The sequence below is a fragment of the Geotrypetes seraphini genome, chromosome 15, assembly GCF_902459505.1.
Source record: "Geotrypetes seraphini chromosome 15, aGeoSer1.1, whole genome shotgun sequence".
In the NCBI taxonomy this organism is placed as follows: Eukaryota; Metazoa; Chordata; class Amphibia; order Gymnophiona; family Dermophiidae; genus Geotrypetes; species Geotrypetes seraphini.
Window position 1 is genome coordinate 27,763,905 of NC_047098.1, and position 25,533 is coordinate 27,789,437.

The 25,533-nt window shown below is 48.8% G+C and overlaps 1 protein-coding gene across 2 annotated transcripts in view; it reads left to right on the forward strand.

The window, feature by feature from the left end:
- DISP3 (dispatched RND transporter family member 3) overlaps nt 1-25,533 on the forward strand; it is a 193,817-nt gene that overhangs the window by 121,133 nt on the left and 47,151 nt on the right. For both annotated transcript variants that reach the window (XM_033922857.1, XM_033922858.1), the window contains 6 exons: nt 1,094-2,051; nt 3,275-3,494; nt 4,749-4,885; nt 6,913-7,047; nt 18,409-18,569; nt 22,380-22,519. In XM_033922857.1, coding sequence (XP_033778748.1) covers nt 1,094-2,051; nt 3,275-3,494; nt 4,749-4,885; nt 6,913-7,047; nt 18,409-18,569; nt 22,380-22,519 — 1,751 coding nt within the window. The remainder of the gene's footprint in view (nt 1-1,093; nt 2,052-3,274; nt 3,495-4,748; nt 4,886-6,912; nt 7,048-18,408; nt 18,570-22,379; nt 22,520-25,533) is intronic.

Here is a 25,533-nt window from a genome sequence, read left to right on the forward strand (position 1 = left end):
TCTAAATATTTCTCCCTTTTCGTGGTATGCAAGAAGTTGAAATAGTGTTTGATTTGTTCTCAGAAATGCTGTACTGGAACTGGGTCTTTGCTGAGTCTTCTCTGGCTTTGTAATAAGTTTGTCATGGTCTGTTAGGCTCAACCGAGCCTAAATCTTAAATAGAACAGTGTGCCTTTTGCTGCTCACTGGAAGCACTGCAGGCGCTCTTTGCTTAGGATATATGGAGATGGGAAAGAGGGGGAAGGAAAGAGATTGGGGGTTAGCCTTGTCTTTCACAATCTCTCTCTTACTCTGGGGCAGCAGTGTTCAGAGCTGCCAAATAACCCAATTCCAGGAGGGAGTTTAACAGCTAATCCTAGATTTCTGATTAGGTGCACTTTACCAGAAGGCCACAGTGCTGATTTCAAAATGTAGAATCAAGGACTATAAATCCCACACAGTTTTGGAATGTAAATTCAAAAGCAGGACTGGCCACAAAGTCTTCCTTCTGAAACTGGGTGGCAACTCTGAATGTTGAACTCAGAGATGTGCTATATCAGCCTGCCTGGGGCAGTGAGTGCTTCTCCTCTCCCTCTGGGCCTAGCTGATGTTGAATTTTTCTGAGTCTTGGAGGCAGTGCTATAGTAAGGGGGGGGGGAGGGACCTCCCCGGGTGCCATCTTGGTAGGGGTGCCAGCACCTCCCCACCCCCCACCTGCCCGCCATGCTCATTACCTCCCTTCCCCACCTCCCAAACCTCTTTAAACCTTTGACAGCGTGAGCAACTATTCTGACCTGCTGCTCGCACTGACCTGGCTCCCTCTGAAATCACTTCTGGGTTGCAGGGCCAGGAAGTGACATCAGAGGGAAAGCCGATGCCAGCACAGCCAGCAGGCCAGAGAAGCTGCTCGGGCTGGCAAAAATCTAAAGAGGTATGGAATGGGGGGTGCAAAAGAAGAGGGCGGAGAGGAGGGAATGGTGGGGTGCCACCCCGGGCATCTCCTACCCTCCCTACACCACTGCATGGAGGTACTAGGGTTTTAAAGGGACACCGCTCTGGGATTGGAATTCCTTTGAATGCTTGTGTTCTTATCTTTGCTATTGTAATCCTGCAGGTGTCGGACATGGATATGGACAATAACTCTTTGCTTCAAGATGCTTGGTTTGAGGAGGAGGAAGAAGATGTAACTTTCAGCTCTGAGAAAAGCCCTGGGATTGCTCAGTTCTGTGGAATGTACAAAGGTCTCTCCAAACCTACCAAGCAGGTGGCCTCCATCACTGGGTTTTGGAGCTTAGTTGGATGGATATTCACAAATGTGTATTTTGCCGGTTTGATACTTTTCTTGGGTTGTGCAGTTCCTACTGTCCTGGCAGCTCTGATGTTTTTTCATTACCCGCCTCTGGATATCGACATCTCTTACAGCGCCTTTGAGGTCAGGGATCACGAAGCATCACAGCGCTTTGATGCCCTCAGCCTAGCACTGAAGTTCCAGTTTGGTTCCTGGGGTCGGAACCGACGTGACCTTGCAGACTTCACTTCTGAAGCTCTGCAGCAATTGATCTCTGAGCGGCTGCAAGCACTTCACCTTAACGTCTCCCGTCCAGGCAGCTCAATGAGGAGTCGGCACAGCACTATGCTGCAAGCAGGCGATCAGAGAACGAGCCCTGTGAGGAAGAAGCGCAGCCCCACGCTAAAGGCAAGCGGTCAGAGGAGAGCCAATGAAAGCTTACATCACCCACGCTGGAGTTACCCAGGCATTTCCGTTAGTGCCAGCGCCCAGACTCATGCACACTGGCGCCTTGAGCTTATTTTCTTGGCCCAGGGCGATGCTGAAAGGAACATCTTCACAGAGGAGCGTCTGCTAACGATTCACCATATTGAGAGGAAAATCATGGACCACCCCCGCTTTCGGGAGTTTTGCTGGAAGCCTCACGAGGTCCTGAAAGACCTTCCTTTGGGGCCCTACTCTTACTGCTCACCACCCAGCTCCCTCCTTACATATTTCTTCCCCACAGAAAAAGGAGGGAAGATATTCTATGATGGCATGGGACAGGACCTTGCTGACATTGAGGGTAAGTTCCATGTTGGAAGGTGATATCGGAGGAGTAAAAAAAAAAGTCCATATAGAAGGGAATTAGGAACATTTTGTTTTATTTCATATGTTTTATCAAAATTGTAAATTAAGGCTTTTCCAAGTACAGTCAAAATGGCTTCCAACTGCCTCTGAAGTTGCTTTTGGCATTGTGCTTCAGATCTGGGGGAGTGCTACAGAGTGATTATTCTAGCACTCCAGGTCTTTGACACTTGTTGTTATTGTACCTCAAAGTAGGTAGGTTTCTATGGCACAGTTTGTTAGTGGTTTAGTGAAATGACACTGAGCGCCATAGTTCAAACCTTGACATAATTTATTATGTTCTAAAAGCCAGTGTCTCAGGCCCAGAGCTCTCTCAACAAACTGGAGAGTTGGGGGTGGCAGTGGCCATCCCATGTTGGCTATTTCCTTGTAGTTCTGTTATCACTCTGGCTATACCAGTCGTTTTCTTTCTCAGTCCTTCACCCTGCCTCTACAACGTACCTTTCTCTTATCTCTAAACCCTCCAGCAGTCTCCCATTTCTTCTCACTCTGAAACTCACCTTGTGTTTAGTAGGCAGCAGCTTTCTCCTTCCAGCATGGCATTTCTATTTTTAGCTGCACGGACCACTGACCGCACCTCCTCTTTGGTCGGTACTGGTGCTGATGTCACCTCTTCCTCCATCTCACTCTCCTGCCCATTTCTGCTTTTCCTTCTCCTCTTGGCCCACACTCCTCTTCTTTGGCCCCAGAAGTTGTAGACACTGCCAGATTCTGCTGCTGGTCCTGTTTGGCCAGGTGGGTCATAGGTGTCACCATAGGTATATTGTGCCATCTTAATTGGGGTGGGTTGGGGGGAGGGCAAAGCACAAGGAAGCCATATTGGGGTGAGAGAAAAGGGAGACCAATTCAGCATAGAAACTGTTAACATTTTGGGGGAAGCCAACCCATGCACACCCTCTAAACTATGCCTGTGGGTACCTCATATTGATTTCTGGTTGTCATGGTAAGCTTGTCCTCAGATTTTATGAAGCACCAACCATTGTAGAATGTATAGTATATGGTGCTAGCAGCATTGTAAGGCTCTTATGGGTTTTTTGGTCTTAGAAAAGTCATCACTCTCTAATCTTTTGATTATTTGAACAATTTTGGTTTCTACATCCAGAGTTCTTTTGTCCTAAGTTCTCATAGGAAGATGTTGGTGTACTTGCCCTTATCTTGTAGGTTCTCTGAAACTGGCAATGACCCATCCAGAGTTTTACTGGTTTGTGGATCAGGGGATGACAGCAGAGAATATGCAAAGCACTCTTCTGCGCAGTGAGATCCTCTTTGGGGCACCACTGCCCAGTTATTACTCACTGGAGGACCGGTGGGAGGAGCAGCAGCGGAAGTTTCAGGAATTCGTAGTTACATACGTACCACTGCTGGCAAAAGAATCCACTAGGTAAGCGATTAGAGCTTCTACGACGTGTAAGTATTATACACCGCTTGCCCTTGTTTCCAAATTAGGTGGTGTGGAGGGGCATTTTCGACATGTCATCTAAATCCGAGTGTGGACATTTTGCGGAATACGTACAAAAATCCAACAGCAAACATAACCATTTTCAAAACAAGAAAATGTCCATCTTTTTGTTTGAAAATGGCCATTTCTCATATGTGTTTGTACTCAGTGTGTCTATCTTTTTGAACCATTTTCATCAAAAACACATGTTCAAAAGAAAATCGCACAAAACAAACCACTGAGATGTAAGAGGAGCCAGCATTTTCAGTAGACTGGCCACACAGACATCCCAGCAGAGAAGTGGAGCACCCTAGGGGGCACTGCAGTGAACTTCACTTAAAAAGTCCCAGGTACGCATCTCATTATAACCCTCTTAAATTGTATGGTGAGCCTTCCCAAACCTCACTGAAAACCTACTGCACCCAAATATACACCACACCAATAGCTCTTATGCCTGCAGGTATCACCTATATGTAGGTACAGCGGGATTAAGTTGGGGTTTGGAAGGCTCATATATTCCACCTTAAGTATAGTAGCTAGAGTGGGGTATGGGCCTGAGACCCTACCTCTATGGCCAGTGATGTAGTAAGGGAGGACCATCTTGGTGGGGGTGCCAGCATTGGTCCTCCTTTCCATCCCCCACTCCTTCACACAACCACTCATATTTGGGACGGTCTTCTCCAGAAACCAGTTTTTGAGCGCTTGAAAGATGTATGTTGCAACTATATAGCCGGTTGTTTCCTCTCTGATATAATATAAGATCTGATTAAGAATGCGGGTGAACAGAATTTAATTTACTTGGGCACCCCAGGGGAGAGCTATTTGAAAGTCAATTTCCATAGGTAAAACTTTTAACGGCATAAATCAGTGTTTTGAAAACTGCCCACCCCCAAAGCAGATAGAGGCATGTGTGCATACTTATATCTGAATTGTCAGAGGGTGATCCCCAGGGATCTTAACACTAAGAATTAATTTTCCGAGTTTATTTACATTTTAATATACCGACCATCATCGTGTATCTGGCCGGTTTACAAAGCTCCCCTGCCCCGCCCATGGTACACCACTGGACCTCAGGTCCTTGTAGACACCTGCAAATTGTTGTCTTTTTTTTCTCCCTTCCTAGAGTCATAACTTCCAAGCAAGCGTTTGGTTTTGATAGACTTTTTGGAATTTACCCATTGTACTCTTTTCCCTTAGCAAAGTGCATGTGCTGTATGGCGGGACTGATCTCTTCGATTATGAAGTCAGGCAGACCTTCAGTAATGACATGCTACTTGCATTCATCAGCAGCAGCTGCATCGCAGCATTGGTATACATCCTCACTTCTTGTTCAGGTAGGTCCTGGCTTATAAGAAGATAATGATTAAGGACAACGAGCAGAGTTAACAGCTTAACTGCCAATGCTCTGCAGGAAGAGATACCAGGTGAGAATGACACAGTGACAAAATTCGTCACATTCCCGTCCCCGCGGATAACCGCGGGAAACCATCTCCATGTCATTCTTTAAGGAGAGAGGGAAGAATCAGAGCATGAATGGGCATAACCTCTGACCCTCAAGCCTTGCATTGAAGAATGCTGGTGTAGAAGGACTGAGGTTGAGATAGACACTAAAGAATGACAGTCTCTGGTATCCAGAGCAGATATTGTGATGTCATAATGCCTCATTCCACCAATGCCTAAGAGCCAACCTCATCAGTGATGTCACAATGGCTTCATTATCCTATACTTGGCTCACTTAAGAATCAGACCACTGACCCTCAAGCCTTGCATTGAAGAATGCTGGTGTAGAAGGACTGAGGTTTGAGACAGACACTAAAGAATGACACAGGATTTTTCACGCGATTATCCACAGAGACAGGAACGGTAATGAATTTTGTCACCGTGTCATTCTCTTGTTCTAGGAGCTGGAACTTGGGGGTCAGTGTTAGACATGTAGGGGCCCAGAGCTTGCCAGTAGGCTATGCTACCTTCAGTTTTGGGTGGGCTTGGGACATTTTCGGGCATGGGAGCCAATGATGTACTAAGGAAGGGGCGGAGAGAAGGACCGCCCCAGGTGCCGTCTTCATGGAGGGTGCCAGCACCTCTCCTCATCTCCGCCCCACCCCGCATACTTCTTTAAATGTTCGATGGCTTGAACAGCATCTTCTACTTGCTGCTTATACCAGCGTCAGCTCCCTTGTGACATCACTTCTTGGTTACAGGACCAGGACATGACATCAGAAGGGAGCTAACACTGTCATGAGCAGGGGGTGGAAGACGCTGCTCATGCTGATGAACATTTAAAGAGGTATGTGTGGTGCAAGGGGGTGCTCAAGTGGTAGGAAAGAATTGGGGGCACATGGCATGGTGATGTTAGGTACCACCATCTCAGGTGCCAACCTCCCTCACCATATCACTGATGGGAGCCCAGGGCAAACGCCCTATTTCAGCTCTCCTATCTGCCAGGCAGGTACTGACGAGGTCTCCAGGAATCAGGATTCTGATGACTGATGAGAGAGGGGTCTCTAGAAGCCAGACTTTGTCAAGGACTGAGGACAGATGGCTTGCAGGAGCCAGAGCTTGTGCAGGGGAACTTCTGGGAGCCAGAATTCTCCAGGACTTGAGGAGGACTCTAGGAATCAGAGCTCTGTGCACAATTAGGTTGGGCAGGGAGGGATGAGCTGCAGGGACCAGATCTGTACAAAAATTGAGGTCCTAATGCACAAGGGCTCCTACACCAGGTTGGCAGCGATTTTTCTTTATCGGGTGATGCTCAGCACAATAGCCTGCAAATTATTTGCATGTGATTCGTGCAGAACAGTCCCAGTAAAAGGGGGAAGAACAATGCCTGGCACCTGCTCAGAAGAGCATGCGCTAGGCACAGCTCCTCCCCTCCCCATGCCTATCAGCTCCATCCCATTCCTGCCACCACTGCTGCTCTCCCATGTTCAGCTAAGCTAAAGGGTGCAGCTGTTGTGCGTGTGTAATATACGCACAACCTCCAGAGTCAGGGAGACAGCATCAAGGACCCTTCCCATTTGTTCTTCTAGCCATGGACTCACGCAGGCAGTGGCCCTATGGAGGTATCAGTGAGTGAGTGAAGGGAGGATGGAGGGCGAGAAAGAGATAGGAAAATTAAGGGGTGAGGATATGAGGTGGGACGATAGTGAGGGATGGGACTAATGGGAGGAAAGAGAAAGAAGGACTAGGGGGGGGAGGGAGAGACTGAGGGGCAAATCACCCTATTGCCATGCTCTAGACTTGCCCCACCCCAGCCCCAACCCATCCTGCCCTACTTTCGCCTCCTCAAACAGCTGAGTCACTCACTACCTATGGTTAGGTGGATCTAGGACTTTTTCACTGATTCCCTTTTCTCCTGCAGTATTCCTGTCTTTCTTTGGGATTGCCAGCATTGGACTCAGTTGCCTGGTGTCTCTCTTCCTGTACCATGTGATATTTGAAATTCAGTACCTTGGAATCCTCAATGGAGTGGCTGCATTTGTCATTGTTGGTATCGGTAAGCAGCTCTTGTTTTTCTCTCTTTTTTTAGGTGGGTACCTGCAGCATGAAGGTTGTGATCATACACTTGCCTTGCTTCCCATGGACTCTCAATTCTGGCACATGCCTGGGATTACCAGACGTCCGGAAAAACCTGGACATGCCCTCTTTTTAGAGGACTGTCCGGAGGGATTTCCAAAACATGGCAGTTTGTCTGGGTTTTGGAAGTTCCCAAGCTCGGGACTGTGTCTGGAGACCTTCTTCACATGCGCAGACATTATATGCACGCGTGCGTGCATGCATGTGATGTAATCGTGTCGACATCTGCGTGCACGCAGGAGGCCTCCGGACCTCGGGGTGAAGACAAGAGGTTCGGCTAGGAGCGTAACAGGGCTGGGCTGGAGGTGGAACAGAGTGGGTCAAGTATCCTCTTTTTTTAAAGAGGAAATCTGGCAAATGCACACACTTCAGAAAAGAATAAATCAGGAAGAGCACCAGTCAGTGACCAGCCAGTGTGTTTTTAAAGGTTGACAACCACAAGCTGAATTAAACCTGGCTATTCAATGCTGCATCTGAGCACTGACAATGAATATGCAATCATATCCAGGCATGCCTGACCACTGGCACTTATCGAGGTCCCGACTGATATTCAGTGGGAACAGATGACATTTCTCTGGGCCGGGTGAATATTGGTCAGATCCTGGATATAGGGCCTGTCACAAGAACTTCCCTGTTTTAAAATCAAGACCCTTGCTCAGATCCCCCTCCACCCACCTCCAGACCCTCTGCCACCTCCGGGATTTACTTAGGGGTAATACCAGCTAGTCTAGTGGTATTGGGCAGGAGCGGTTCCTTCCTGCTCTCACCTTGTCTTCTCTCTGGAATCAAACTGGCTGTGATGACCCCTTAGCAGCAGTCTCACAGTACTACCACTAAGGTAGCCTTCCATGTAGGAAGTTCTCTTAACTGCTTATTTATTTATTCAGTTTTCCATATCACGTTTTCAGGATATCAACAATGAATATGTATGAGATGGATTTGCATGCACTGCCTCCATGAAATGCAAATCCATCTCATGCATATTTATTGTGGATATCCTGAAAACCTGACCTGCCTGTGGCTCTTGTTCTCCCAGGGAAGCTCAGAATGGTTTACTCAGGGATCTCAAAGTCCCTCCTTGAAGGCCGCAATCCAGTCGGGTTTTCAGGATTTCTCCAATGAATATGCATTGAAAGCAGTGTGTGCATACAGATCTCATGCATATTCATTAGGGAAATCCTGAAAACCCGACTGGATTGCGGCCCTCAAGGAGGGACTTTGAGACCCCTGGTTTACATGAATTTAACTTAACTGGCTTTGAATATCAACCCGAGTCTGTAACTGAACAGTCTTTCTTTAAGATCTTTGGGTTAGAAATCACCATCTCTTGTTCTCTAGGTCAGTGATTCCCAACCCTGTCCTGGAGGAACACCAGGACAATCGGGTTTTCAGGCTAGCCCTAATGAATATGCATGAGAGAGATTTGCATATGATGGAAGTGATAGGCATGCAAATTTGTTTCATGCATATTCATTAGGGCTAGCCTGAAAACCCAATTGGCCTGGTGTTCCTCCAGGACAGGGTTGGGAACCACTGGTAGGTGACAAGGTAGGAAACCAAAGCAGCGTCTGTAATCTTTATTTAAGTCAGGGGTGTCAAAGTCCCTCCTCGAGGGCTGCAATCCAGTCGGGTTTTCAGGATTTCTCCAATGAATATGCATTGAAAGCAGTGCATGCACATAGATTTCATGCATATTCATTGGGGAAATCCTGAAAACCCGACTGGATTGCGGCCCTCGAGGAGGGACTTTGACACCCCTGACTTAAAGTTCACACGTTTAGTCACATTGTGCCTTCCCACAAGAATTGCTCACACTCAGGATTTCATAGCTATGCTTTTCTAAAATTTGACTGCATTTTTCTACTTTCTCATAGTCTGATCAACTTTATGTACCAAATGGCTCCAAAAAAAGGAGGATGGATTGAAGGCATCTGTGTTTTACTTCCAGTGAAAGTGATGGAAGTAAAACCTGGATACCTCAATCCGTCCTTCTTTTTCTGGAGCCTATGATAACCCTAACTTTATGGTAGGGTACAAACTCTTCCTTACATAATTGTGTGGAGAATGGGCTGTGAAAAATGGTGTATGATGTAATTTTATATTGTACACTGCTTAGAAAACTGATTGAGTGGTTTTAAATTTTTTTTTAAGAAACTTGAAACAGCGGTCATAAAGTTAGGGCTACCATATTTTTTACGGAAAAAAAAGAGACCACGTGGCCCTGCCCCCTTTTGCCTCAGCCCCGCTCTGTTCCTCCCCAGCCTCACCCCCGTCCAACCTCATCTGCTCTTATTCCCGTAGCTTAGGCCCGCATCTGGAAGGTCTCTGGGTATGTGTGGATGTGGCACAATGTCACACACATCGCCTCACATACGTGCATGCTCAGAGGCCCCCCCCCCCCCCCCCCCCCCCCCAGATGTGGCCTGAGCTCTGGCAGAGCCAGGGCCATCCAAAACCTGGACAAAGTGCTGGGTTTTCTAAATCCATCCAGACACCCAGACATGTCCGGATAAATCCGGATATCTGGTAACCCTTCATAAATCACTTAGCTCTAGAGATAGTGCCAGATTACAAAAGTGCTACAACAAGTTTGTTCCTGGAGAACGGGACTGTCCAAGTGTGGGCACTGGCACTGAATTTCCGGGCCTGATTGGACTGATGTCAGCTGCTGGAACTTATCCAGGTCCCAGCCGAGATTCAGCTGGGACCTACCTAAGAGGAATCTACATATTATCCCTCCCGCCCCTATGAGCACCATCTGGCCCTCTGAGTGCCACCCAATCCCACTCTTGCCCACCCCCTTCCCCACAAGCTTCAGCAGCTGCCCTCCCCAGGCCCATTTACCAGCCTTGGTGGTCTAATGGTTCTTCAGACAGGAGCAAACCTCTCTCACTCCTGCCCCAAGAACCACTGTGGTACTGCGATACTACCGCTACAGGTCATAGCAGCTAGTTTCATTTAGGTAAACACAAGGGGCAGGATCGAGTGGTTTTATGCTGCTTATCCTAGGAATAAACAGTGTATTTCCCCAAGTCCATTTTAAAAGTGGCTTATGGACTTTTAGGAAATTATCCAAACCTTTTAAAAACCCTGCTAAGCTAACTGCTTTGATTACATTCTCTGACAGGATACTGAGCTATAGATAGACCATTGGTCTGACCCAGTATGATTATTCTTATGGCAATGAGTTCCAGAGTTTAATTACACACTGAGTGGAGAAATATTTTCTCTGGTTTGTTTTAAATCTACTACTTAGTAGCTTCATTATATGCCCCCTAGGTCTAATATTTTTTGGAAAGAGTAAACAAGCGATTCATATCTACTCAGTATTCTATAGAGCTCTATCATATCTCCAGGCTGAAAAGCCTTAGCTGCTTTAACTTTTCCTTATAAGGAAGTCATCCCATCCCCTTGATCATTTTTGTCAACTTTCTCTGTACCTTTTCTAATGCCGGCACCCGCATAGCTAACCAGACAAAATTAGGACTGCTATTTATGTGGTCCTATAGGCCCAGTTAGCTATGTGGACACTGGCACCGAATTTTGCCAGCACACGCATAACTCCCAGCTAGAGAATGGCACGGGGACAAATTTTTCCCCCGTCTCCACGGGAACTCATTTTTCCATTCCGGAGAGTTCTTTACCTCTCCCTGTCCCATTTCTGCAAGTTCCATCCTCATCTGTACAAGCCTCAAACTCTTTAAAATCATAAGTTGATGGAGACTTGTGCAGTTAAGGCAGAGCTTACAGGAATGGGGCAGGGACAGCGACAAAACTCGCAGGGAAATTGAGTTCCAGCTTCTCCCAGTCTCTGCCCCTGAAATACCCTACTCCTGCCCACTTTCAGCATGGCTAGTGAGTGGTTAGTGCCAGTATTCAGTGGACTGTCCAGCAAGAGCTATGATTTAAGTTGGTAAGAGCCTCTTCTAGCTACTTAAATCACTGAATATCGAGCCTTTAGTCGGTGTGCTTCAAACAATGTGTGGGTGTGAGATTGTGAAAAGGGAACATGACTCAGAAAACAGAGATGGGAAAAATTAACTTTAAAGGCTGACGTGTGAAAGTGCTGTGAGTTCTCCTAGGACAAGCAGAATGAGTCAGCCACATATGGGTGTTGTCCCAACACCTCCCAATTTGCGGATAAGCTCTCCAATAGCTCAGAGATATTTTTTTTTTTTTCCCTCTGAGCACGTGCAGTGCCCGGGCCCCACTGGGCATGTCTGAGCCCTACCCATTTCCCCCTGCTTCCCCCTAATCCCCAGTCTTTAGTTTCCGCCCGTTCCCATCGGTCGGATTTTTCTACAGCTCTCCATTACAACTTTTCTACTCATCAACTTGAAGATGCCTGAATCATCTAAAGAAACAACTGGGATGCAGGAGGAGGATGAACACACTGGATCCTCATGAATTGTGCGCCCACTGATTGGATCCGGCGCTCGAGGTTTCTGTGTGGCTTGCATTGTGCGCACATGTCACCACGTGCACGCAAGCTAAGGAAGAGGGCACTGAGAGACTTCATGAAGAGAAGTGAGGCCCGAGAATCTTCCTCCAGCAGCCATCCTCATCGGAGCGTAGCAGCGGGGGATCCACAGACGAATCCGGTGAGGAGCCTCCAGGACATCCTGGCTCAGTCAACCCCCCCGACTGCAACTTGCCCGGTCGAGAAATCTCTCCCGGAGGTCCTGCATGCTGTCGCTAGCCGCCAGCTCCTGCAGGAAGCCGATAGGAGTCTCACCAGACCGAGAGATCTCTCCAGGAGTTCCTGCATGTTACTGCTTACAGCCAGGCATGAAGAGAAGTGAGGCCCGAGAATCTTCCTCCAGCAGCCATCCTCATCAGAATGCAGCAGCGGGGGATCCACAAGCTACAGTGGCAAGGAGCCTCCAGGATGCCCTGGCTCAGCTAATCCCCCCGCCTGCACTTGGCCCGGTAGAGAAATATCTCCCGGAGTCCCTGCATGTTGCCGCTTAGAACCAGCCTCTGCAGGGCAGCCAATAGGAGTCTCGCCAGACCGAGAGATCTCTCCAGGAATCCCTGCATGTTGCCACCTACAGCCATCCTCTGCAGGGCAGCCGATAGGAGTCTTGCATGCTGTTGCGTAAATCCACAGCCTCTGCAAGCGACAGATCGGGGCTTTCACCCTCCAGACGGCATGCTGCCTCTTACAGCCAGCCTCTGCAGGGAGCCGATTGGGGTTCAAAGGTAAGTCCTATCTGCTTGTTTTTGGGGAAAACCTCTGATAATCTGTTGCAGCCCCGAGGGCTCTGCCCCACCCTCCTCCGAATCTGAATTTAAGGAGAAAGAATCTCCCATGCTTCTTTCCCTTGGAGGGGACCTGCAGACCTCTCCCCCCAGTAGGAGACATGCTGCCCCAGAGTTCAGCTTATAAAGGATATGCTGAAAAAAACCCCAAAAAAAACAACTCGATGTTTCTTTCCCTCTTGGGGTCCTGCAGAGTCTACAATTCACACCTTTCCCACCCCGCCCCCCGCCCCCTCTCATGTTGGGAACAAGGAGTCTGCCTTTCTCAGCAGGGTGCTGATATCTTCAGAGATGCGGCATGTCAGACCTTGCCTCTCCAAAGGTGGGGGTTTGAAACTCCTCAGTCTAAAAAGCTGTTTGCTCTTCATAAAACCTAGGCAGAGTGCTTTTCCAGCTAGCATGAGGGACTCTGTACTATTCATGATTTCTATAGCACTGAAAGGCATATGCAGCGCTGTACAGTTTAATATACAATAGGCAGTACAGCAGCAGAAGCCCACTCAAGAGGCATTATCACTCCTCTTTCTCTGCCTCCAGGCACAGTGGGAAACGCAGCCAGGAGCACTGGCACAGATGAAGGGGTGCATCCTGCCCCTTCTCTGCAGGCTCTCCCCCCCTCTCAAGAAGGACAGAGAAGGGCGGTGGTGTACATGGAGCCACCCAACCAGTCAAGTAGAGCAGCACATGAACCTGCGAACCACCAGGGGTGGGACCAGCAGCCACAGTTAATCCTCCTGCTGACCCACTCCTCTCTCAGCGGGCTACACTCCCCACTATGTCCCCCTTTAGAGGGAGCCACGCACAACAACATGGTGCGGTTCAGCGGCATGCCATGCACCCAAGCAGCGGAGGAACAAGCTACACACCAGCCTCCAGCCACGCCCCGAGTCACCACCCACAAAAATAAATAAATATTTACTAAAAAAAAAAAAAATAACCCACAAACGAGGACTCACCCTAAGTCCCTCCAGAAACTCACAGCCTTTCTCAAGATCCACGTGGGTGGACAACAAGTACCCAAGACAGAGTACTACAAGGCCTGAACTACCAGTACCAGTACTTCACGCAGGCAGTGGCAATTCCAGTCCACAAGAACCTCCTGGACTGCAGAGACAAGATTTGGCTGACTCCCTCCTCAGGGCAACCAACATCAAGGAGACTGGGATTGAAGTACCAGATCTTCCCAGCCCAGGGATTCGACAACCCGCAGCAGCCATACATGGACATTGCGGTAGCTTAAGAGAAACAGGGCAGCACGACCCCTCCCTTCAACCCCCGTCAGGGAAGGACCTAAAAAACCCTGGTTTCCACGGGGAAAAAGACCTTCGAGGGCACAATGCTGAGCGCACGAATTGCTGCGCTCCAGTTCCAGATGCGGCTTTATCAAGAGGCCAGTGAGAGGAAATAAATAAATAAAATAAAATAGAGACTCCAGTTCACAACTGAGCCAGTCCACACTGGCAGCAGTCTGTGCCCCAGCGCTCGCAACAGTAACATAACTGCTACGCAAACAAGCACCGCCCGAGGGGCAGGGGCATCCAAGGGCAGCCCTCTCCCCAAGTCAAAAACAGAACCTTGATCACCCTCCGGCCCAGCAGGATCAGATTGTCTGCGAAGGCTTGGCCCAGGATCACCATCGACCAGTGGGGCCCTCAGCATCATCAAGCAGGGATTCCGAATTCATCTCCACTCCCGCCCTCCCTCCCCGAGTGGGCGGGGCACCCTCCATCTGACGACCCAACTTTCCTGCAGCAAGGAGAGGACCTGCTTCGGCAGAATCAATAGAGGCGGTGAGGAACAGAGGAGATCACCAAGGGGTTTCTACTCCAGGAACCCCCGCGTCACCATGGACAAGGACAACGCTCGTTCCTGGATCTCTGTAAGCTCAACAGATGCATACACAAGGTCCAGACGCACTCTCTGGGTACAGTCTTGGCCCTGTTACAGCCCGAGTATTGGCTAGTATCCCGTGCACCCAGCCCACAGGAGGCATCGTCGCTTCTAAAGCCAAGACAGACGCCTCCAGTACAAGGTCCTGCCCCTTGAACTCTCAACGGCTCCAAGAGCGTTCACAAAGTGCGTGGCAGTGGCACATCCTCGCCTTCAAGGGGTGCGCGTCCTATCTTATCTCGACAGCAGGCAGCCCCGTCAACCACCATAACCCTCCTCCAAGAACTGGGGTTCCTCATCAACTACATGAAATCCCACCTGATACCCACCCAGGGGATATCGTTCATCTGGGCAGTCATCAACACCACGCAGACCAAGGCCGTCCTACGGGACTACCAGATCGACGCCATGACATCCCTGGCCCAGTGCATCCCTGCCAGCAGCTCATCGTCAGCACTCATGTGATCCCTGAAAGGGCACCTCAGACGTCACTGGGACCAGTGTACCCAACCTCTGACTACCCACCTACTGGAGCTCAGGGCCTTAGGGAATGCCCTCGAAACCTTCAAACAGGCAGGGCAGTCCTCACCCAAACAGAAAACCAGGTGGCCTTGCACTATATCAACAAACATGGAGGGACAGGGTCGACCTCGCTATGCAAGGAAGCTTGCCACATGTGGGAGTTCTCCAACTCCATTCAATGCCCCATCCAGGCAACTTACCTCCTGTGGGAGCAGAACGACCTGGCAGAAAGACTCAGCCACCAGCTGGATCCCAATGAGTGGTGTCTCAACCCAGCGGCGATGAAGAAGATCTTCAGCACCTGGGGCACACCGAGCATCGACCTGTTTGCAACCGAACCGAACTCAAAATACTCGACCTTCTGCGCAAAGAGATCAACCCATCGCCGTCTCAGCCCCGACGGTCTGTCTGTGAGTTGGAACACCCTAAGTCCTGCAGAAGATTCTTCAGGACAGAGCAACGGTGATCATGATTGCCCTGTTCGGGCTCCTGCAACCATGGTTCCCGTTCCGGCAAGGGATAGCGGTTCACCCACCTCTCCCCTCTCCCGATCAGTGCAGTTCTCATTACACAACGCGGGAACCTTACCCTCCACCACGACCTGCGTTCCTTAGCCCTGACCGCATGGATGATGAGAGGATGAACCTACCACAAGACGTGGAGCATACTCTTATGGCAGCCAGAAGACCTTCAACCAGAAAACGCTATGGGTTGAAAGGGAGAAGGTCCCACTACCAGTGCACAGACATGCAGCGAGACCCCTACAACTGCCCCATACTGGACATCCTGCAGTACATACTGAGCTTATCTCAGGGGGACCTAAAACCCACTTCCATCAAGGTCCACCTAAGTGCAATCACGGCATACCACGCTGGCCTAGACAGCAAACCAGTGTCGAGGCATCCAGTAATCACAAAATTTCATGAAGGGACTGTCCAATCTGCACCCACCGGCCAGACCACCACCGCCCGGATGGGACCTCAACTTGGTGCCGCATCATCTCACCTCGACCCCTTCAAACCTTTGGGGGAGGCAGATCCCGTATTCCTGGCTGGGAAAACCCTGACCATCGTGTCTACCGACACACTCCTTCATGAGAACAGGGTGGCACCCAGAACCCACCCCCGATTCTTGCCGAAGGTGGCTTCAGCGTGCCTCCCGGCACTCTACATCTCCCCACAGGGAGGCACACTGCCACCTCAGCAACACCTCCTGGACTATGTGCGGGCCCTGACTATGCAGCAGATTAGACAAGCCTCAATTGTTCGTCTCCTACGACCAAAACAGACCAGGACTTCCGGCCACCAAACGCAGGCGCTCGCGCTGGATATAAGAGTGCATCCCCTTCACCTATAGAAAAGCGCAGCATCAACCGCAGGTGGGAGCCAACGCCCACCAGCGCAGAACCATAGCCAACACAACGGCACTTCTGCACCACACACCAATAGGGGACATCTGCGATGCAGCCACTTGGTCCTCCATGCACACCTTCACCAAGCACTACTGCCTCGACATAGCATTCCACGCTCCAAATGCATTCGGCTGAGCAGTCTTGGAAGTGGCTCTTCCCTCCCGGGAGGGACAGCAACCACTAGCACAGCCTTGACAAACACTGATCAAGTAGGGTGTTATAAATATCGACAAACACTGTTCAAGTAGGGTGTTATAGATATTGATTAAGTAGGTCTTCCAGCACTCCTTCCTAGACTGAATGTGGAATAGGCAAGTATGAATTCTCACATGCAAGTACGAATTGTCACTATTGACCAGTTATGAATTGTCACCGTTGACCAGTTGGTTTTCTCACTGTTCATTGATTGTCATTGACCAATTTCACTGTTCTGTGAGTTAAGTAGGTCTTCCAGCAATCCTGTCTAGTCTGAATGTGGAATAGGCAAGTATGAATTCTCATATGCAAGTACGAATTGTCACTATTGACCAATTATGAATTGTCACCGTTGACCAGTTGGTTTTCTCACTGTTCATTGATTGTCATTGACCAGTTTTCGCTGTTCTGTGAGTTAAGTAGGTCTTCCAGCACTCCTGTCTAGACTGAATGTGGAATAGGCAAGTATGAATTCTCACATGCAAGTACGAATGGTCACTGTTGACCAGTTGGTTTCTCACTGTTCATTGATTGTCATTGACCAGTTCATTGTTCTGTGAGTATTATTGCTCAGTTAACACAGCACTTTATCTAAAACCTTGTTTCTACAACTTTACCTGCTTTGCCTGATTACCCTGCCCGGCTCGGCCTCCACAGCCAGGCGAGGGATGCACAAAGCACTAAGGCGCAGGTCCAGTCGGTACATCCCTCGGCTAGGGAGTCACCCATATGTGGCTGACTCATCCTGCTTGTCCTAGGAGAAAGTGTAGTTACTTACCTGTAACGTAGGTTCTCCGTGGACAGCAGGATAGTCAGCCACACAACCCACCCGCCTCCCCATACGGCCGACCCGGCCACAGCTAGGAACATCCTGGGGATTAGGGGGAAGCAGGGGGAAATGGGTAGGGCTCGGGCATGCCCAGTGGGGCCCGGGCACTGCACGTGCTCAGAGGAAAAAAAAAAAATCTCTCTGAGCTATTGGAGAGCTTATCCGCAAATTGGGAGGTGTTGGGACAACACCCATATGTGGCTGACTATCCTGCTGTCCACGGAGAACCTATGTTACAGGTAAGTAACTACACTTTTTACACCCTTCGCTCTTTTATGCTGTGAACAGACCACCCTTCTTACAGTCTCACTCTGTCCTTGTCAATATTTTTTTTTTTGTATTGTGGTGTAATATATTCTGTAATATAATCTATGGGCCATGAGATTGGCCCATAGATTATGGCAGCTCCGCAGATAACCTGTACAAGAGGGTTCATAGACAACGGCGCGAAAGACAAAGGCGCGCCCGGACAATTGAGCGCAGCGCGGAGGCGCACGCCGCTCAAAATTACTGTTTTTAGGGGCTCCGACGGGGGGTTTTGTTGGGGAACCCCCCCACTTTACTTAATAGACATCGCGCCGGCGTTATGGGGGGTTTGAGGGGTTGTAACCCTCCACATTTTACTGTAAACTTAACTTTTTCCCTAAAAACTGGGAAAAAGTGAAGTTTTCAGTAAAATGTGGGGGGTTACAACCCCCCAAACCCCCCACAACGCCCCCACAACGCGGCGCGATGTCTATTAAGTAAAGTGGGGGGGGTTACAACCCCCCATACCCCCCCCCAACGCCCCCACAACTCGGCGCGATGTCTATTAAGTAAAGTGGGGGGGGGTTCCCCCCAAACCCCCCCACAACGCCCCCACAATGCGGCGCGATGTCTATTAAGTAAAGTGGGGGGGGGGTTCCCCCCCGCCCCTCCGTCAGAGCCCTAAAAATAGTAATTTTGAGCGGCGCGCACCTCCGCGCTGCGCTCAATTGTCTGGGCGCGCCTTTGTCCCGGCGCTCTTTTGACCTGACACCGTACAAGAGTACAAAATCAAACAGAAAATACATTTTACAAATACACAAAGGTCATGATTCCGGGTCCCTTTTCATGCAACTGTGAAGCAAATGTGGGAGGTGACACCCATTGAATCGGTTCCGGTGTTTGACTCTGCTCTCTGCCCCCCCCAGGTGTGGATGATGTCTTTGTTTTCGTTAACACCTATCGCCAAGCTACACACTTCAGGGACCCACAGCCCCGGATGATTCACACTGTTCAAACCGCCGGGAAAGCGACATTCTTTACATCTTTAACCACCGCAGCGGCATATGCTGCAAATATCTTCTCACAGGTATGTGACCATTTACGCTGATGCTCCTGTCCGGGGGAGGGCTCTCACTGATCCCTAAACCACAAACATGAAGCCATTTATTTATTTAAAACACTTGTAGCCCGCATATCCAGCATCTCTGCGGGTGGCGGCAATACATGCATAATTAAAACAAAACTCAAGAAACCACAATATAATACAGCATGCAACTGACAGCCCGAGACCTGCTCCTTAAAACAAATAAGGCCAGATAACTGCTAAAATTACACATTGCCTAAAATTACACCTGGCCATGGAAGGGCTTTCCCTGTATCCCCAAACCTAGGGTTACCAGATTTTTGCAGGGAAAAGAGGATTATATTACATTAGTGACTTCTATCCCGCCTTAACCTTGCAGTTCTATTTCAAGTTTATTAGGATTTTATATCCTGCCTATCAAGGTTATCTAAGCGGTTTTTACAATCAGGTATTCAAGCATTTTCCCTTTCTGTCCCGGTGGGTTCACAATCTATCTAACGTATCTGGGGCTATGGAGGATTAAGTGACTTGGCCAGGGTCACAAGGAGCAGCATGGGGTTTGAACTAAAGAATAACACGGTGACAAAATTCATCACCGTTCCCGTCCCCGCGGATAACCGCGGGAAAACATCTTCATGTCATTCATTAAGGAGAGAGGGAAGATCAGAGTATGAATGGCCACAACCACTGACCCGCAAGCTTTGCTTTGAAGAATGCTGGTGTAGAAGGACTGAGGTTGAAACAGACACTACAGAATGACAGTCTCTGGTATCCAGAGCAGATATTGTGATGTCATAATGCCTCATTCCACCAGTGCCTAAGAGCCAATCACATCAGTGATGTCACAATGGCTTCATTATCCTTGGCTCCCATAAGAATCAGAGTATGATTGGCCACAACCGCTGACCCGCAAGCTTTGCTTTGAAGAATGCTGGAGTAGAAGGACTGAGGTTGAAATAGACACTAGAAAATGACATGGGATTATTTCCCGCGGTTATCCGCGGGGACGGGGACGGGGACGGGGATGAATTTTGTCACTGTGTCATTCTCTAGTTTGAACCCACAATCCCAGGGTGCTGAGGCTGTAGTTTAAACCACTGCACCACACGCCCCTCCTCCAGTTCTAGGCGGATTACAAAAGAGGTCAGCCGCGCCCTGTTCTGCCCCCAGCCCATCCTATTCCATCCACAGCCCTGCCTTGTTCTACCCCCCAACCGTTGCCTCATACAAGCCTTCTCTGTTTGGGGCTGCATCTGGAGGGCATCTATGCAAAATTATGTAGAGGCTGAATGTGCTTAACTTCCTCCACAGCTTTAGAAGTGTCTATTTCTGCGCATAAAGAACCACTTTATGTACAGAATTGACTTTTAAAATTGTCCTTGAAATGGATAAGACGAATCTAGTATTGGGGATTATGAGACAGCTTAACGTAATTGGGCATCAGAATCCCCAAAGAGCGCTCTGTGATGTCACCAGTGTTGGTTAAAGCTGCATTGTCACTGATGTAGCGTTTCCCACCCCTGCCTCGGAGGCACACTTTTCTGTTCTGGTTTTCCAGAATATCCACATTAAATATACATGAGAGAAATTTTCATACCCTGTATCTTCAAGGTATGCAGACTTATTGTGGATAACCTGAAAATCTCACTGGCTAGGTGTGCCATCAACAGAGGACTGGGAAACTCATCACATCACATTACAGTAGGGTCTAGAACGGTGCATGATGGCAGTTTCATCTCGGCCACTGTAGCGTGGCTGTTTTAGCACTGAATTGCTGAATTATCCTAGATCAGTGGTCTCAAACTCAAACCCTTTGCAGGGCCACTCTCATCTCTAATTATCCCTCCTACCAAACTTTCAGGAAGTCAATCAAAACTTATCTCTTTGACAAATATCTCTGACTCCCGCCCTCCTTGTAACTCTACTTTTAACTATGCCTTGTACCTCCCACCTTCCTGCACTACCCACCTACCTGCCTTCTCCCTACCTGCACCTCCCACCTACCTGCACCCGACTTCCTAAGCCACGCCGATTGACTTGTTTATAACCTCTCTATCTCCTTCTTGCCTGCTCCCGACTCGCTAAGTTATATTGATTGACTGACTTATTTGTAAATTTCGCTGTAGATGTACAGTCTCTTGTCATGTAAACCGCTCTGAACTATTCTGGTACTGCGGTATACAAAAATAAAGTTATTATTATTATTATTATTATTTTGGATGTGTAGGTACTTGGAGGGCCTCAGAAAATATAGTTAATGTCTTATTAAAGAAATTACAATTTTGCATGAGGTAAAACTCTTTATAGTTTATAAATCTTTCCTTTTGGCTAAGTCGTAATAATAATATTGTCATTTATAGCTAAAGAGACATATGATCAAGAAACTGTTTTATTTTACTTTTGTGATTATGACAAACATACCGAGGGCCTCAAAATAGTACCTGGCGGGCCGCATGTGGGCCCCGGGCCACGAGTTTGAGACCACTGCTCTACATCATCTCCAGTGCTTTCTTAATTTAAAATTTGCAGTCAGAAGTGTTTGGCGCTATAATTCTTTATTAATTATCAAATCAAATAAAAAGTGCTAACAATATACAATCAAATAATACATTAAATCAGCACTTACTTCCAAACAAATATTGATACAAAGTACATTTCCCCCCTCCCTCCCTCCCTGGATGTGTGTGAAATCAATTAGGAATAAGAAGCTTGTTCGATTAATCAGTTTTAACAAATAGACCCCATGTTTCTTTAAATTTTTTATTATGTCCCAGTTGTTCAGCATTCATTCTTTTGTATCTATAGTATTGGCAAAGAGTTTCCCACCAAAAGGAAAAGTTCACTCTGTCCCAGTTCTTCCAATTTCTCGTTATTAACTGCATGGCCACTCTTTTTTGTTTGCGTCAATTGGAATTTGGCACTACATTTAAAATTAAAAGTCAGAACTTCTTTAATAAGTCATAATTTTTATTATATTTACAGCCTTTTCAAACAATGCCGCTCTCGCCCCTTCCACGCTTCCTAGGAGTGCAAGTGGCCCTGTGGCATGAAGGGACTCAGGTCTTGCATTCTTATTCAGCATTTGGGGGGGGGGGGGGCAATGCCTGCCACACTAGGGTTACCAGAAGTCCAGGGGTCCAGATGGCTTTTCAAAACTCAGCACTTTGTCCGGGTTTTGAAAAGCTTGGAACAAATCATTGTCGGGCATGAGAGCATCCGCACACGCGTGTATGCTGCACGATGATGTCACGTGTACACGCGCATGTGCATGATGTCATCACATGCGCAGATGTGTTCCTTGCTGACGAGAGCAGGCAGCAGAGGGCGGGGCGGGGCGAGGATGGGTGGAACTGTGCGGGTCTGGGGGGTGGGGATGGGTGGAACTGTGTGGGTCTGGGGGGCGGGTCTAGGGGTCCAGATATCCCACACCCCCTAGAATTCTTCCTTCCCCCTCTGCTCCCTGTCCGCGATCCGGCACCTCTCCATCAAGAAGAGGACGATTCAGTGCGGCCGTGTCATCGCATCCACACGGAAATGTCCCATGATGAAACAGCCGCGATGAATCATCCCATTCCATATCATAGTATTTCCCAGCTTGACTCAAATTTCATTTTGGGCAACTAGACCTTGTGGCTCACAAAATAAATGGAATCTTGTTCAAAGCCATTAATAAAGTTGTTGTGCTATTATTCCAAGCTGGGCAGCCTATTCCGGACTAATGCCTAGGAACAATGTTTTGGCGCTGGGAGACACTCGAGCCACTTCCTGTCATTTTAGAATTTTCTCTGTCCTTTTTTCTCTCTGGCTCTACAGATTCCAGCGGTCCATGACTTTGGCCTCTTCATGTCCCTTATCGTCTCCTGTTGCTGGTTGGCAGTCCTTTTTATTATGCCAGCAGCCCTTGGAATCTGGAGCCTCTATATTTTGCCTTTGGAGAGTTCTTGTTATGCCAGGTGAAGTAGATATTGCCTTAATGGACTCCAGAGAGCTTCCAGTAGGGACTGGTTTCAACATTCAGTTATTATAACATTTTCTTTTCCTGCTTGTGTAACTTTCCCTCTGCCTGAAGCTAATCAGTGCTGCATAGTGCATGCTGAGAAGAGCCCCTGTTGCAGTTGGTACTGATTAGTGCAGTCAGAGCTGATTAATGAATGCTGCACTGCCTGCTAGGAAGGACCCCTGCTGCAGTCAGTCCTGCACAGTGCATGCTGGGAGGAGCCCAGATACAGTCAATGCTGTGTAGTGAATGTTAGGAAGAGCCCTTTCTGCCGTTAGTGCTACTGCATGTTGGGAAGGGCCCCTCCTACAGTCAGTGCTAAACAGCATGCTGGGAAGGGCCCTTGCTGTGGTCATTGCTGCACAGTGCATGCTGGGAAGAGCACATATACAGTCAGTGCTGGGTAATACATGCTGGGAAGGGCCTCTCTTGTCTGCATAAGGGCTCTTCCCAGCATGTACTACCCAGCACTGACTGTATATGGGCTCTTTGTCCGGGTTTTGAAAAGCTTTCCTTCATGTAGGAGGGCATCCATACATGTGCGGATGTCCTGCCTGATGAAAGAAGACAGTGGGGTGGGGGGGGTGAGATCGAGATTGGAGGCGGGGCTTGTGGCGTGACAGGGTGGAACCGGGGCGGGGATGGGTGGAACTGGGCGGGCTTCGGAGCGGGTCTAGGGATCTGGATTTTCCAGACAGAAAATCTGGAAACCCTACCCATATACAGTCAGTGCTGTGCAATACTTGCTGGAAAGAGCTCCTCCTGCAATCAGTGCTGTTTAGTGCATGCTAGGAAGGGCCTGTGCTGCAGTCAGTGTTGTACAGTGCATGCTGGGAAAGGCTTGTGCTGCAGTCAGTCCTGTACAGTGCATGCTGGGAAAGGCCTGTGCTGCAGTCAGTTCTGTACAGTGCATGCTGGGAAGGGCTTCTTCTAAGGTCAGGGTAGCATAGTGCATGCTGGGAAGATCCCATGCTGCAGGTAGTTCTGAATGAACAGTGCACATGCATTTGGTCTGAATGTATCTATTTGGGTTAAGCTCATTCTTTTCACTGATAGCTCAAGTCGAATACTAGCCAAGTGTAACAGATATTTCTCTGTTTATGTGAACTACCAATTTAGCACCTCATTTATTAACTGTGTTAACCTATTAATACGCGTTAGTACACATTAACTTACATTTATGTGAATTAACAAATTATTTAATGCAAGCCCCATTATTTTCAAAGGGATCCATTTACAAAAGAAACCAAGGCTCAACAAATCCTGGCACCAGGTCACCATGGCGACCAGAAATTTCCATCTAGTGCATGAGATTTTTGTGGCCCAGTTTGCTGCTGCCATTGGAGCAGCAGCAGCATCCTTTCTGCCCTGCGCAATACAGGAACACTCACATTGGACTTGTGAGGGCTGAGAATCAGAAACTAATGTGAAAGTTCTTGCATTGTATGGCTCAGACTCGCACAACACAATAGAGAGGGAGAACACTAAGAGCAAACACCACGGCAAGAAGACGCAGCAGGCGGGCCTTCTTCCCCTTGGTGCATCCTGGGATGCGCCAGAGATGGTGCATCCAGGGAGGGGCTTGAGGCTCTGATGGGCCCAGGTTGTTTAAGGCCACACCCATAGGCAAGCCAATAAGAGCCTTAGGCCCCTCCCCAGATGTACCATGGAGGGGCCTAAGGCTCTGATTGGCCCAGGTTATTTAAGGCCCTTCCTATGGGTGGGGCCTTAGGTGTCCAGGCCATTCAGAGTCTTAGGTTCCTCGCCGGTGCATCTGGGGAGGGTCCTAAGGCCCTGATTGGCCCAAACACATAAAGACCCTCCCATATGAGGGGCCTTAAACAACCTAGGCCAGTCAGAGCCTCAGGCCTCTCCCCAAATGCATTCCAGTTTGCACCGGGGAGGGGAAGACCTGCCATTATGAAGAGGCTGGTCTGCTGGCTGGAGGGAATAGGCATCCCTCCGGCCAGCCATCCAAGTAAGGTAAGGAGGGGGAGGGTGGGTTGTTGCAGGCATGGGGGGAGGGAGGGTTGCTTGGCAGCAGGAGAGATTGAGCATCTTTCCCACTACTGAGGGGATGTTGCTTGGTGGCAGGAAAGAGTAGGTATCTCTCGCGCTGCCGGGAGGGGGTGTTGTTTAGCGGCAGGAAAGAGTGGGCATCTCTCCCGCTGTCAGGTGGAGGGTTGCTTGTCTTCGGTGGCTCAATTTGTTGCTGGGGATTTTTAGGGGGGTTTGCGTTTATTCTGCGCATGTGTCCATTGCTATCACCAGCGATGGGCACATGCAAATTTAGTGAATCTTTGCTACTCTCCGCCAACCTCATTTGCATGAGCGTTTTGGGAAGAATGACTCGCTTTTATTTTAATCGCTACTATAATGGCTGCGACAGCGGCACATAGGTTTTTAACACAAAGTTTTGAAAATCTAGGCCTGAGTGGGGAGGTAGGCTGCAGGCACTATTTCTGCCAGGTATGAGCCTGATTTTCTAAGCTTTCTTCTCCCTTAGACTTGAATGGAAAAATAGCCTTGCTAAATTGGGCCCTAAAGGTGCTGCATTAGACCTTAGAAGAGACTCCTCCTCCCCCCTCCCCCCACTACATTCCGGAGGAAGGAGGAAGCTGCTGGATTTTTAGATTTTGGGCTGCCTCCTAAATCCTAAAAATATTTGTCAAGGCCTGAACTAAGGCTGGGATTCACTAACCTGCCCGATGGGGCCTGATCCGGGTCCGATCCGGGCAGATCCGATGCATTCAGGAATGAAAAATATGCAGATGGGGGTGATCGGAGGAACACTCCCATCTGCCTGCACGGATAGCTCTATAGTGATCCCCGCGCATGCGCAGACCATCTGTAGATGGTCTGCGCATGCCCGTCTGAGACGCAACTTTTTTTTTTTTTTAGCTTAAAACTTTTTTTGTTAGTTTTTAGCCCTGCGAGCCCGTGGTTTTAACCCACTTTAAACCCGCGGGT